Here is a 15,437-nt window from a genome sequence, read left to right on the forward strand (position 1 = left end):
GTAATTGTGAACACAAATATAATATCATATTAATAACTAATTGTGTGTGTTTTATGGGTAAATCTAATCTAAAAACATGTGGTTCGATATACAAAGTATATTGGTATGTTATGATTGATAATCAATCGGTATATGTAATTGTACATAATAATACTATATTCATGTGCAAATCCTTGGTAAAAAGTGACATTTAAAAATAACATTTATATTGTATCACTGTATGTGTACAAATTCCCCACTACAAACCACTTTTTCTTGATCACCCATGCACCTTACCAATTACCCAGCAACAAAAAATTTTAAAAAAATACTCCGACTATTTCTCATCCAATTTTCTTTCATGCATATATCTTTAAAAAATTATAATTTTCCATAATGTATAAGTGAAGAATTACTTTTCATTCATGAAATTAATTTTCATTTTCATTTTTGTGTGTATGTTCATGTGACAGAAAACTTGCAGCATTGCCATATTTCTTAATGACCAATGATATTCTCCTTACTTTTATTATTCTAATTTCTCTATGCATACAATCCAACAATGTTAATTTGATTGTTTACACGGTTATAAACTCTGTCTGCATATTAAATGTACCACTACTGCACTGCGCTACAAAAGATATTCACAAAACTGACAAGAATATACAGATATATATATACTTGCACAAAAAGATTAACATAGAGAGGGTATTATAGTGTAAGAGGGCAAAGGAATATTGGAAAGACCCCCATTAGAGGCCAAGAGACTGGTGAGCATACCATACTTCCTGAAGTTGCCTCCATACGCTGAAACAGTGCAAAAGGTAGCAAGAAGGGGTAATATACAGTCTTTAGCAAGCATGGTAATATACTTTCTAGATGAAATGAATATAACAGTCTATACATGTAGCTATAGGTTTCTTGTACATGTATATCGGTATACTATAGCAAACTAACCTATGCGGTAATACAATATCATAGGTGAAAATAAAAGAAGACAATACCTATACATATTTACATAATAAAAAACAATGACTAACATATACAGGGGATGATCTTACTAATAATGTGCTTCATAAATTGACTTAATATTCTTATTTCTAACTTACAAGTACTTACAGATAAATTGTAGAGCCAATATATTTTAGTCAATTGAACTTCCTAAATATTTTGAATCTGTATTGTCTTAGCAACCATTGCAATATTACTGTATCATAATCATCATATCTCAATCTAAGACAAACCGGGAAGGAAATTTTCAATGTTAATTGATTATCATTCTCTGTTACTTGCAATATTTATCAAAAGTGCTATAACATGGCATACACATTTGCATCTATTTCTACTTGCTTTAAAGTTAATGATATAGATTTATTAATTGATTTACTTGCTCTTTAGTGAATGGTTAACATTTAGTATAATGATTTAAGTTCTGTGAAACAAACAACTTTTTAGTGCTCAAATCTCTTCACCTACCATTTTTCATCTGTTTCAGGACATTGAATACTGTGCAAAGATTGATTAGGCCAATATAAATTCATTACAAACAAAATCATGAAAGAAAAAAAAAATCACACAACACAAGAACCAAAAGGGCCTTAGCATACAGTGTACTTTAGACAGCATTAACGCCCTTCTGGCTTTCAACAGACAGTGCACACATCTCATACAATCGTCACTATATTCAACTGTAAAAACACAGGCACAGATAAACATAAAAAGCGCAAAATGTGATGACAATTTTTTTTAAAGCTTTCGGCAGGATTTACACACTCAAGCTGATTTGAATAAACACATAATCAACAGAATTATCAGCGGTGATGCAGGTATTTTGTCTCTTCAAAATGAGATTATTTTTTTTTTGTATTGGTTGAAAAATAGTCTTTTTTCAAAAAGGCCCTACAAAAGAAGCTACAATCATGTACATTTTGAGATTGCAAGTATTTGATAGTGAGAATTTTTTCTCTTCAAATTAAGAAGTTGAATTTTGCATCTAATGCTCACTAAATAAAGTACAAAATGGAATTTATATCACTAAATTATTGAAATTGTGAAAGGTTCTTGGAAAATAATCTATAATGTGTATATTTCTTCCATTTTTATGTAATTGAAATTAATCTGTCAGAAAAAACAATTTAATCAAGAGAGCATTGGGAGCAGACAAAATGGCAAGTAGTTCAGCAATTCTTTCCTGAAACTACTTTTGATTATACCTGAGCAAATCAGCTTGAGCATGTTTGACAAAACAGGAGCAAAAATAAAATTTGCACATTTACAAATTGCTTTCTTTGCACATGTATAAGAGACAAAAATTGAACACATATACATATCCACACATAAAATGTACATGTAACTTCATCATTCATGATAATTATACTCCAGTAAATCACACTGGAAAATGATAGATTTCAAAATAATGAGTTTTCCTTTTTTTAGATAAATGGCTGGAAAAAATGCTTATTCAGTGATAATAGTTTTTTCTGACAAGAAAATTATATATATTTAATTATAAAGGAAGCATTGTGCTTAAAGATTAGAGATTTTTCTTTGAGGAATTATTTCATCTGTTAGGAGCAAAAAAGGGTATCAACTCTCTAAAACGATGTGGATGAGCGCCCTTCTGAATCTAAATCAAAGACAATATAACGTTACATGTACATCCTCTGTGTGAATAATAATAACCACTGTCGTACACACAAATTTACTTTGGAATGGCAAAAGCTTTCTTAAGCAAAGATTAGGATTTGGGATCAATATGACTTGCTACTGCATCCATCATCCCCCGTTGCTAGTATACTTGTAGGATTATATAATATATCATAAGCTCAGATGCCCAAAGCAGTGACTCCATGTAGCCTGTACACATAAATATGCCTCATGATCTTACGACCTTCTTTCCCTGAACAAACAGCATACATGTATTGGTCAGACTTATAAGCATTCCTATGACTCTGCAATATAATCCATTTTTTCTGCAGCCAGCATATTATTTTATGTAAATAAGATATTTGAATTTTTGTTAAAGCATTATTTTTAGATTGGTAGACGATTTTTAGAAATACTAATAGTCTTTAACATTCCACTGTACTCCTTAAAATGCTGCATTTTTGGGCTCTTTTGATGACCATCATATTTTTTCAAATGAAGAATATTTTCATCTTTCGAGCATAGGCATCACCCTTTGAATACTAGTAGCCATGTGAGCAACTGATGCAATCCATTTTCAAAATTTAAGAAAAGCTCAACTTACATAACAAAATGACAGAATTCAAACAAACATCACACAAAGATGAGGAAAAAGGGTCATAAATAGACAGATCTTTGCGAAGCATAAACTGGGAATTTTCTTCAAGTAATGATCATACTTAATCTCAATGTGCAAAAATATTCACATGAAATATGGCATTTATATCTAATATCCAATTTGTTTATGGAATAACACTTTTTTTTTGTCATGAATTGAAAATCTTCTTACAGAAATGCAGACAAACCATTGATGTATGTCAGAAGGAATTTGAGACAGAAAACAATGGACCATTACCAGTTTTGCAGAGAAATATATTTGTTCCCATATGTATAGAGTTTCTAGCCAAAAGATTGAATCAATTGAAAGTTATGAATTTGATGAAATTTTCAGTTTAAAAAAAAAACAGATTTTGAAGAAAAAGAATATGAAAACGCTCAGCCAGGTAGACAAGAACAGAAAGCAGCACTGCAAGAACACAAGCCTGACAAGGGTTAAAGCAATGTTTAAGGTTTGGGAATAGGGTGGAGTTGCAGGGTCTCCATTAAATGCAGGGGTGAGTGAAGGGGAAAAGGACCGGTGCAGGGAGGGGGTGTCACTGCACTCGATTACAACTAAAACTGTATTGACTCTTTTCAGCTCAGTCCCTTGTAGTTCAACCTACCTCAGCATGCAACCACTTAAAATATGTGTGTGTTTATGTGAATGTACATGTGCGTGTGGGCATGTGGGTGTGTATCAATGTGAAAAGTGCTTGAGAGCAGAGAGAGCAATGATTGCTCGTGAATGAAAAGCATTTTGGATTTTTGTTGTTGATATGGCTCTTGCCTATCCCCTCCTTGTAAAAATGTAATTGCATCGACCATAATGTTATCGTTTGGTTGTTTTCTTTTCATTTTTTTAATAGATTATACAAAAAGGCTCCCAACAAAAAAAAGTAATTTGTCTGCTATGAACTATGAGGGTGCTAGCCCATATCATTGAACAAAAATCAATGTTGAACACAGTTTCGACTCTCAACAGAAGAACAACAAAAGTAATCTGGTGCTCATGTATCTTTATGTGATTGTAATCGTGTGTGTATCATGTAAGCTGCCATGCACGTTTCTTTTCTTTTTTTCTTTGTTAAAGCTTGTGTTATGTTGCAGGTAGGCCTCACAAAACTGTTTTCCACCCCTCTGTATTAACCAGCCAAGAGCTAGCGTAGCATTGTCATGTTTTCATTATTCAAATTACCTTTGGGTTTCTGAGCAGGTTTCTGATTGGCTTTCGCTCTTCCTCCCACTGCGAGTGAGGAGGGAGGGATGAAGAGAATGAAAGATAACAAGAAGGAAGGGCGGGGGAAGAAAAGAAACAAGACAAAAAAATTCATGCATAAAACAATAAACTCAAATAAAGAACATCAGATTGGATAAATGTAATTTCAGAATGTCAAGCTTCAGTGATTTTGGAGGAAGATTTATTCTTTGGGGTAGCTGTGAAGAGCAAGGGCCCGCATGAAAGTGATTACCTGACTCACATTTTCTAGTTTGAAATAAACATGGGCCAAAATAGTTTCTCTTGATACCATATGGTAGTAATATTAAGGGCAAGGACTTATAGAATAATATGACATGCTTTAACAATTCTTGTACTTTGTATATAAACCAAGAAATAATAAATAGATAATAACTATATTTTAGTAAATGATAACGAATTATCAATCATAAGACATGAAGCAAGAATGCTAAAAAGAGTGCTGAGCATATATTATCTTAAAATGCTAACACCATGTACACCATCTTACATACACACTGCTGTGCACAAAAATCATTGACAACTCTTAAGATGTAATTTACTTTATGTAAGTGGAGAATCTGATACCAAGTTTTTAAATGAATGTTCTAGTATGCCATCATTTCTAGATATTCAACAAAATTTAACCCCACATAGTAATTTGAAAACCATGCTTGGTTGAATATTATTATTTCTATTAACAAAATATATAATTTGAATTTGGAAGTCATTTGGGTTTTTATCAAAGTATCAAGCAGGCACTCTATGACATCAAAGATTGCACAAAATCAGGGAAATAATTCAAATGCTCTAAAGGGAAACTCAAACGTACAAAGAGAAAGACAAGAAAAAAATGACTGCTAATGTACCATGGCATTCCAAATCTAGCATCACCGCATTCACCACATGATGTCTTGATCAAAGTTATGATTGGGAAAATATTACGAAGAGATGAAATTGTCAAATATATGAGGGATGCAATGTTGTGGGATTGTAAAAGTGAAGATTGAAGATACCATACATGTAGATGGATAATAGTAAGAAATACACACGTAGAAAAGAGATTTATGAAAAACAAATTGGACAATACACATGAGAATGGATATTACACAGACACTGACAGGTACAAGCTGGACAATGTAGCTCATTTATTCTATTTTTATGATTTGGGATGGGTTTTGTTGTATTGTTTTATAAGGTAAATAGTTTTTCCATGAATGCCAAATACCGTGTTGCTGCATGTTAATGAACCACACTTTTTGAGCTACTTTCAGGCTCAATATCAACATTGATAGAATAAATGATAAGTACACAATGAGACCAAATGATTGCATATCATTCAATTTCAAGGGATATATATTTTCCACAAACCCATTGCAAAAAAAATAACCAAACATTACAATCATACTTTTCAATATATTTTCAATAAATAATGAACCTTTCTGTCTAATGAACAATCATAAGAAATTCAGTAAACATCAATTCCTCTTCATCCCTATTGTACTGAATGATACATGAGTATATTCCCAAACCATATGCCTCTTCAGAGTATTGGCACAAATCATATTTTGAAGCCTATACGCAGAACACATTAGCATATATATGCACAAAGAAGCTACAAAATCTGAATGAAAGAAAGAAAAACAAATTAAGATATCGACAGAACACACAGCATTTACACAACACACATTTACGTTTATTGACAAACACATTGGCCTCCGAAGAGCCAAAGGGCATTAACTCAACAATGATTTAATACCCTTCTGGCACTCAACAGACGATTTAACAATGAGAAAAGGACAATTTGAGGAAGGTGGGGGATTTGAACGGTAAGAAACGAGAAGGAAGAGAAGAGAGCACATTCTACATACCACTCTGTACAGCTGAGCCAGCCACTGTTGATTGGTTGGTTAGATGAGTGATAGATAGAAGGTCGGATGGAAGGTTATCAGGTGGAGAGGAGGTGTGGATAGATAGAATGAACAAACACACAAAGAGAAGTGCAATGTATCGATTAGTTATAATTTGACTTGGAAGTGAATGTTACTGTAATTACATGTATGTCAAAACGTGTGAGTGTGTTAAAGACAAATAATGTTAAGATTAATATTAAATAAAGTGTGTACATTCATGTATTAAGTGTGACTATAATGTTAAGACATTGACATCTACTAGTACATGTGGATGTACGTTTGAAGAATCGAAAGACATATAGTCATGTAAGAGAAAGAATGTACAAGTTTTGTAAAAATTGTTCAGGAATGTTCAGGAATTGTTCAGGAATTGGTTATTCATAGGTTTGTCAAAAATGGATTGAACTATTAGCAAAACTGTGAACTCTATGAACATTTTAATTAATTTTTAAAAGTATTTTATTGTCTGGTGCCTGCTCTTTTTAAAATCAAATTAAATGAGAACTAAAGTTACTTTTATTGGTGTAAATTTATACTTCACAATTTACCAAATTTCCTACAAAATATAAAGAGTTTATACTTGATACTGTCTATTTTTTTCATATTCTCTTAAAAAACAATCTTGTTGGGGGCAATACATTTTCAATGCATAAACTTTTCTTAACATATAGTGTATCATAAGTGAGAAATTTACATGGAGAAAGAAAATAAGTTAAACATGCTATTGTATTAGAAAGTAATTAAAAGTGTATGTGTTTATATAAATGATGAAATAGCATCAGTTGTTTGATGGGAATAATCAGTAAAGATCATGAGAAAATTGATAAAAGGTACATTAAAGTCCATGGATTTAATAGGAAACAATCCAATTAGATATTTAAATTGAATGATTTCTTCTATTTTTGATTTTTCCACATATTAAGATCCCATGGCAATACATCATTGTAAAGTTGCCATTTAGGGGATTGTTCAATGGAAGATTTAAAGAAAAGATTTTACTAGAAAAAAAAACAAGAAAAATGGCATTTTCCTTGTTATCTTTTTGGCTTAAATGCAAAAGCAGGAAAGGAAATAGGAAAGGGGTCATTCATTTCCTTAAAATGATGATTGATTACAAAAATTTGTCATAAGATGATTGGAAAATAAAACTGTTAATAAAGGAAAATGGAAAGAGAGAAAGAAAACAAAAACAGGAAGGAGGTACAAAGAAAGAGGGGAAGGAGAGTAAAAAGAATACAAAGAAGAAAATCAGGGGGAAGGAGAAGGAGATGAAGGAGAAGGAGGAGGAGAAAAAGGAGAAGGAGAAGGAGGAAAAGGAGAAGGAGGAGTATGAGGAGGAGGAGAAGGAGTATGAGGAGGAGTAGAAGAGAGGAGAGAGGAGGAGAAGGAGGAGAGAAGAGGAGAGAGAGGAGGAGAAGGAGGAGGTCAAAATAAATTCTAACCTTTGAACTGTTTTGTTTGTTGACCTTTCTTGGTTAGCGGCAAGTTGAGGGCGATGTAATGCTCATGGCTGCAGACAACTCTCAGTAACTCAAACTTCATCTCAAACAGAGGCTAGAACAAACAATAGTCAATTTTCAAGTTTTTTCCTTCTCCTTTCTTTCATCCTCAAAGTACTTGACACATTTTTTTCTATCCCCATGTTTAATGTTTTTTCTTTGTTTCATAAAACCCTTTTTTAAACACCTTTTTCACAGTGTCCAAGAACTGTCTAGAGAATTTACAAGATTGTATTTGGATCCATATGATAAGTTGGAAGCCAACTACACTGCATGCATATGGTATATCAGCACTGTGAATACAGGTTGCTGCAGCACGATCGGCAGAACACTTTGTCTTTTAAGAGTAAGAATGAGAATAATGTTTACGTTGGTACATACCTTTGGGTCCTCTGGATCAAAGAACTGAAGATAGTTGTTGATCAATCTGAACACAAAACCTCTGTCCATGTAGGTGAAGCAGTTCTGATACACGCAAATAAAGAGAGAAAGTGAGATAAAACAAAATTAGATATTGAGGGCTCAGTGACACAAAGACGTAACTCCATTATGGCCATTTTAAGAAAAAGTGGTTAATGTGTCACTGAGCGTTAAGGAGTTAAGTCTATGTTTCACTAGCCATTGACTTCAATGGGGTGTTGGGTGGAGTTAAGTCTTTGTGATTCCTGGAAAGCCCACATTTTTCTGAAGATTTTGATATCAAATACTCTTCTCAGCAAAATATGGAGTTACGTTTTTTTGTGTCACTAAACCCTTGATATTATGTATGAGGAGGGTATACAGAGAAAGAGGGACAGAGACTGAGAAACAAGCAGGCAGGCAGGCAGGCAGAATAAGACAGAAAGAAACAGTATTAGATTCATGTACATTGTAAAAGAGAGAGACAAGGAGAAACAAAGAGGGAGACAGGAGAGAGAGAGAGAGAGATAGGAGAGACTAAGAGAGAGAGAGAAAGAAGAGATAGAGAGAGAGACAGATAGCAAGACAGAGAAAAAGAGAGAGACACACACACATACCCACACACACAAACAGACAGACAGACAGTGAGCAACAAAGACAAGAAAAATTAACCTAGTAGAAAATGGAGGGAGGAAGAGAGTATGGGGGAAGAGAGAGAGAGAGAGAAAGAGAGAGAGAGAGAGAGAGAGAGAGAGAGCCAGGAAGAAGAGGAAACAGATAATTCTAAACATTAGAATTTGCATCAATTATCAAATTTCCCTGTTGCTTCTGAACAGTTTCTTTTATAAGGCAGCTGCATGACCAGAACTCAACTTTATCTTTACGCCACAAGGGATTCTATTCCCACTAAACAACAATGGAAAAGTTAGGAGTCTGACTGATCATACCTTGATGAAGAACGCTAAATTGTAGTTTGCATCCTTCGCTTCTTGTGGAAACTCCTTGTGCTTCTGACGGATGTGAGGCAACAGAGCCTGAAAACAAAAGAATGAATCAGAGAAATATTATACCATACTTCAAATGCAATGTTCACATTTCTGCTGACAAGTAAAGAATTGCAATTGATCTGCATTGATCTAAAAGCCTCCCATTATCATACTGTCCATTGGACGTGTGATTTGGTTTTGTCTGTTTAACTTGGCTGTTATGTTAAGAAAGCATGTGTACACTTATAAAGTAAGCCAAGTGACATTAGGGTCGTGTTGGGGATCAAACCCAAGACTTTTGATTTTGAAGTCAAGTGCTATAAAACCATTCAACTGCGACACCTCACAAGCACCTATAAAATGGAGCTGAAATTAATCATGTTACCTGGACCAAGTTCCTGATACCAGTCTCAAAGTTGGTAGAGAATCGTTGATGTCTGGGAGCTTGAAGTCTGTTTGACAAGATAAGGTGCTGAGCCATACTCTTGATAAGAATCGCAAAGAAGAACCAAAGATGCTGCAAGGAATAAGGGAAAGGAAATAAAGATGAAGGAGCTTTCCCTGACTTGCTTAATACTTATTCTCATATACTGTTCGGAATTGTGTACATGACAACAATCATCAGCATCGTTACAATCCCCATCATGATCGTCATCATCATACTATGATTATAATCAACATCATCATCATCATCATCATCATCATCATCAACATCTACATCATCATCATCATCACCATCATCATCATCATCATCATCATCATCTCCATCATCATCATCATCATCATCATCATCATCATCATCATCATCATCATTATCATCATCTTCTCCATCACCAATATCATCATCATCATTAACAACTACGACAAAAAACAACACCAAAATGTATGACGTCATAATCATCTCAATCATTTAGAAATTAGCTTCTTTCTACACTTAAAGACATATAAGTACAGTACAGATATAAGCAATTCTTCAAAGATCATCAAAGAAACAAATCAAATGAAAAATGTAATGACAGCCTTCACCCACCTTCATAAGGTTCTTAATGACCATGTGGTCCATGCTTGGACGTAGCGATGCAGCCAGGTTCTTGACCAGCTCCTCATGGACGGTTCGACTCATCTCGTTCTCTCTCACCGTCTCATACACGTACTGGACAAAAGACAAAATGTTAGCACGATACATGAAATAAAGGTACACTAAAAACATTACAACTGTAACTTTAAAACATGCAAGTTTTAGACAGTTACATGACTAGTCACTAGAATACATGTAATTCACATGCTGATGAAAATTTCAAAGTATTTAAAGGCTACATGTACAGGTGAAAAAGAAAAGTAAGATGAAAGATCAGGAACAATAAAGTTCAGATTGTTACACCTTCTAGTTGCTTGAATGCATATAATTCAGATACTAACAGTTGTTAAAAAAAATCATTGTATTTGCTGGGTACAATTTTAAAAAATAAAAAACATGTTTGTAAGATTCAAGTGCAACTAACCACCATTCCAGGCTTCCTTAATTCACACAATACAATTTGTATAAGTATTAACTTTGAAAATTCTTCCATTTATGCAATCAGATTTTAGCGTTAAACAAATTTTAGACATTATTTAAACATATTTGTGGCTTACACCCAGTAAATATTAGATCGATTGATCTTAAAAAGCAAAGGAAACATAAGACTGGATATAGTTTGACTGCAAACTCATCTTCATCAAATGAAATAACGACTGGAAATTATTTCAGATTTTCTTTCACCCATCACATTGTGGATACACATTTTTTACTGCAAAGAATTTCTGAGCCTTGTCTTGTCTATTCTTTGATAGCATTCTTACCTTCACGTAGGAGCGCAGAACGTCCTCTCTGTTCACAGATTGGATTTGTGCTACCATGAAGATGATCAGCCTAGAAATAGAATCAAAAGATGGCGGACAGATGATTTGTTAACCCGATGACTACTGAATTCTCTGACCCCATAGGCTTATAGAGGGACCACCAGGTTCCTAGAGGCAATGCGCTAATTGAATATTCCTCACACAACGTGTAAATATACTAGAAAATTATGCTTAATATTCAGGTAAGATCATTTTTATGCAAGGTCACACTTAAGATGATCCAATTTGACCTCTTAAAAAAAACAATTGTAAGATGCTAATTCAGAAATTTAACAAATTGAGACATTTCAAGAGATAAATACAAAACAAAATTAAATACACTTTAACTTTTAGTAGTTGAATGTCTCCTTTTTAGAGACTTTCTTTTTAAATTATCTTAGATCCAGCATGCTACGAGTAACGCATCATACAATGCATTTATAAGAATGATTTAATCATATATGAAATGAAGGTGTTGAAAATAAGAATAACTAGTGCCATTTTGAAAAGGAAAAAGCGATATACATGTATTCAAAAGAAACTTCTGAACTGTTATGAACTGATTTAATGTTTTTGATTATTATGGTCACCAATGAGAGAAGGAATTGGATATTACCTGACAATGTTAAGCTGGACTTCATCGACTAAGCTGACTGGTAGGAGGCCGAAGAGTTTGTTCATGATTACTGGAAGGAAGTTGATGAATGTCTTTGGCTCCACAGCATGCATAGCCTGTCAGCAAATGAGAACATGAACATTACTTATTATTATCATCACTGTATCTCATCAAAAGTGTTTAAGTGTCATCATCACAACTAACAATCCATCATCATCATCATTGTCACTACAATTTTGACAGTGATACTCAACATCATCATCACCATAAATATAAATATTATGATGATGATGATCATCATCTCCATCCTCACCATAATAATCATTATACCATTATCACAATCTCCATCATCAGTACCACCACCACTACCACCACCACTGCCACCATCATCAACACCTTCATCATCATGAACACCATTGTCATCTTCATCATCATCATCATGCACTACATATTGCCACCACTGTTACCATTTTAAAAAATGCCACCACCAAATATGACCATTCATCTTTTTCACCACAATCAATACCACAACAACAACCATCATTAGTGAAGATCACTACTTGTCAAGCCGTCTCGACTTACCTTAACGCAGGTTATGATTTCTAGACAGCTTTTCTGCGATCCGTCCCATCCCTCACACTGCTGGAAGAAATTGTGTAGGTGTGGGTCCTAAAACAGAAGAATAAAACAAAATTGTATACAGGTAAAAGAAGATATGAGAATCAACCCTGCTGGACACAAAGGTGTACAAGAAGAAGTGGGTACTGAACAGCCATCAAGTAACACACAGAGAACGATCCTTATGGCATTTTTCACGCCGACCTTGTCCTATGAGCTCTACATTATTTACTTTCCAATTTTGTCCCAATCTCCAATTTAGCCTATCCTAAAAGCATACTGCTCCCCTCACTTATGTGTATTCTCAAAACTATCCTCCCCTCTCTCTTTCTCATCTCTCTCTCTCTCTCTCTCTCCTCCCCTCTCTCTATCAAACAAGGCATCATTCAAGATATATAAGAGAGCATTGCTAGAAAAATGCAAAATAAACTTTCATTAGACAACACAGTACTATTGTACCTCAGAGGTGTCTCAAAAAAACATGCTCACTGGCTAACATGTACATATGAACAGTTTTTTCTCCCCATAATTTTTGAATGGGTACAATATGATCTATGAAAAAACTGTCCAGAAATTCAGAAAACTTTAAAATAAAGCTTACTGTTGAGTAGATGGTTGTGACTGGTTTGAGATCCACTTTGAGCAAAGGTTTCCCTCCATCGACCCACTTCACTTCTGGAGTCTGAAAAGTAAAGATGAGACAACAAGGAAGTAAGAAATATTTTCAAAATTGTACTACCCTTTTCTATAAAAGCTGGTGAGTGTTGCATGAATCATGTAAATGTGTGAAATTTTACAGTCGTACATTAGGTTCTGAAACATCTTTGTCATAAATAAAAAATCTAGTGTTGATGTCATATTGCTGTAGAGGGTGTTATTTCAAATCAACAGATATAATGGTTGTTAAACATTTAAATTCAATTTGTTGAAAGCCAGTTTCCATTTTTCTTTTTGGTGGGAGGCTCCTAATAACAAACCTCTTCAATATACAACTAGATTAATGGATTTTCTGGTTATTAGGTCTGTAAAAGGGACAAACCATCTTTAACCAACATTAAATTGCCTCTCAATTCCACTAACATAACATGGTTTATTTAGCTATGCAGCATTTTTTTGTGAGAACAAGGTTTTACAGGAGGGAGGAGCAATTTTTTTTCCACAGAATTTTTCCAAGACAAACAATATGTTCAAGATATCATTATTATGTCAATCAAAGTGTCTAACTGCTAGATAATTTCTGCATTTTTATAAAAATACATCACCATACAGAATAAACTTAATTATTCTACATTTTTTTCTTAAAACTCTGCACCAGACACTACCCTATATTTCTAAAAACCATGAGCATTTCGTAAACAGGTGTATTCTAATTGTAGTAAAATTCAAATGAAATCATATTTCTATTATTTATAAGCATACATGTACATGTACATGAGGCATGGTTACAAGTTATTAAAATTGCAATAAGGGATTTCTGCAGCTACAGTGTAGGTAAATTGTACATGTTTATTCAAATCCATATCCTAATTGCATACACACAACACACACACATACATTGTGCATGTACTTACATGTACTTTACAGTTGATTTCTAACCTAGATTATCATTCAAATTCACTTCAATTGCTACTCAAAAATGAAAAATAATAAAAAATCATTCTCCATCGCAGAAGAAGAGTGGCTGGCTATAAATGTAGTCAAAATGTGTCAGATGCAAAAACCAACAACAACTTAAGAAATCATATTCATTCGCTCATAAGGTAATAATATGCTCTTTAATTTTCTTTCCTTTCTCACAAAGCAAAGGGGTTCACAGTCCACAACTACTGTAGATATATAGTTGGGAGCCAGCTGATTCTAGCAGAGCTTGCAAATTTGCATCAAATGCAAAACTTAAAAAAGCAAGGTTTCGGAAGGGAGGGAGGTGAGGGAGGGCATGTGAGAAAAACCTTACCATGAGGTTGAATATTAGATCAGGGCCCAAAACAGATGCAGAGTATTGATCTTTGGTAGACTACATGCATCGTGTATTGGGCAGGAAAGGTTGTAAAGAAAATGATTATGAAATGAGAAGGACTGGGTGGTATTCTGAAAACGATGTTATCTTTTATGTTAATGTTAAAAGTCAAAACATCCAAAATCAGGGACCCGTTTCACAAAGCCTTTTTTCAATGACACAGGACAAAGATCAGTGCCAAATCTGTTAATGACCAATCAGAAGCAAGGATTTCACTAGCTTATAACAAAAATTGTCATTTGTCACTGATGACAAGTTTTGTGAAACGCCCCCCCCCCCCCCCCCCCCCCCCCCGGACTAGCCATTGGTTGATGTCTGCGCAAAAGCGGGCTACGTTTTCGTAAAAAGACATCTGCGCAAGCACCAAAGGTAACATTTTTTTTAGCATTTTAAGTATGTTATGGCAACTAACATCATTTTCCCTGACATAAAAGATAGCATCAATTTAAGAATACAGCTCTTGGATGATTCAATAATGAAAAAGGACTGTTTTAGTGCTGAAAAGATTAAGTGAACACTGTAATGTGACTTGCTTGATAAAATGTATCTGAGAATTATTGGATGAAAATGTTTGATTTGTAAAATACGTATATAACATTAAAAAAAGTGATAGAGGAGGGATAGACACAAAGAAAATTAACTTGACAAATGCATGAGATGAAAAACAAAAGATAACAGGAGAGAGATGGAAGAAGAGATGGAGGATTAAAGAAAAGGGATGAAAATGGTGAGATGTTTAAACAAGTAGGGGGCAAAAGAGGGAATATGATGACAAATTCAGAGTAAAGATAGGATAAAGGAAAACAACAGAGGCAGAAAGAAATGGAAAGAGAGAGAGAGGGGACAGAAAGAGGAGAGAGAAAAGAAATAAATCTCTGAAACCCATCCAAAAAACTTAATTCTTCAAAATCATGCTCTATTTTTTTATTTTACCACTAAATAACACACCTGAAAACATCTGTACCTGTACATGCATATCCCCGATACTGTTTTGCTTTTTGGACAGACTT

The 15,437-nt window shown here is 34.1% G+C and overlaps 1 protein-coding gene across 18 annotated transcripts in view; it reads right to left on the bottom strand.

Annotated features, from left to right (window-relative positions):
- The window catches only part of LOC587687 (dedicator of cytokinesis protein 9), a 125,649-nt gene that overhangs the window by 53,458 nt on the left and 56,754 nt on the right, over positions 1–15,437 (bottom strand). For 12 of the 18 annotated variants that reach the window (XM_030982171.1, XM_030982175.1, XM_030982179.1 and 9 more), the window contains exons 18-29: positions 13,012–13,092; positions 12,375–12,461; positions 11,793–11,908; positions 11,138–11,207; positions 10,326–10,448; positions 9,681–9,812; positions 9,257–9,343; positions 8,292–8,375; positions 7,854–7,965; positions 6,370–6,393; positions 4,460–4,507; positions 760–786 (exon numbers count right to left, since the gene is read on the bottom strand). In XM_030982171.1, the coding sequence (XP_030838031.1) occupies positions 760–786; positions 4,460–4,507; positions 6,370–6,393; positions 7,854–7,965; positions 8,292–8,375; positions 9,257–9,343; positions 9,681–9,812; positions 10,326–10,448; positions 11,138–11,207; positions 11,793–11,908; positions 12,375–12,461; positions 13,012–13,092 (991 nt within the window). The remainder of the gene's footprint in view (positions 1–759; positions 787–4,459; positions 4,508–6,369; positions 6,394–7,853; positions 7,966–8,291; positions 8,376–9,256; positions 9,344–9,680; positions 9,813–10,325; positions 10,449–11,137; positions 11,208–11,792; positions 11,909–12,374; positions 12,462–13,011; positions 13,093–15,437) is intronic. The other 6 variants (XM_030982172.1, XM_030982173.1, XM_030982176.1 and 3 more) reach the window with 6 other exon arrangements.

Source organism: Strongylocentrotus purpuratus, unplaced genomic scaffold (assembly GCF_000002235.5).
Source record: "Strongylocentrotus purpuratus isolate Spur 01 unplaced genomic scaffold, Spur_5.0 spur5_scaffold_12, whole genome shotgun sequence".
Taxonomy (NCBI): Eukaryota; Metazoa; Echinodermata; class Echinoidea; order Camarodonta; family Strongylocentrotidae; genus Strongylocentrotus; species Strongylocentrotus purpuratus.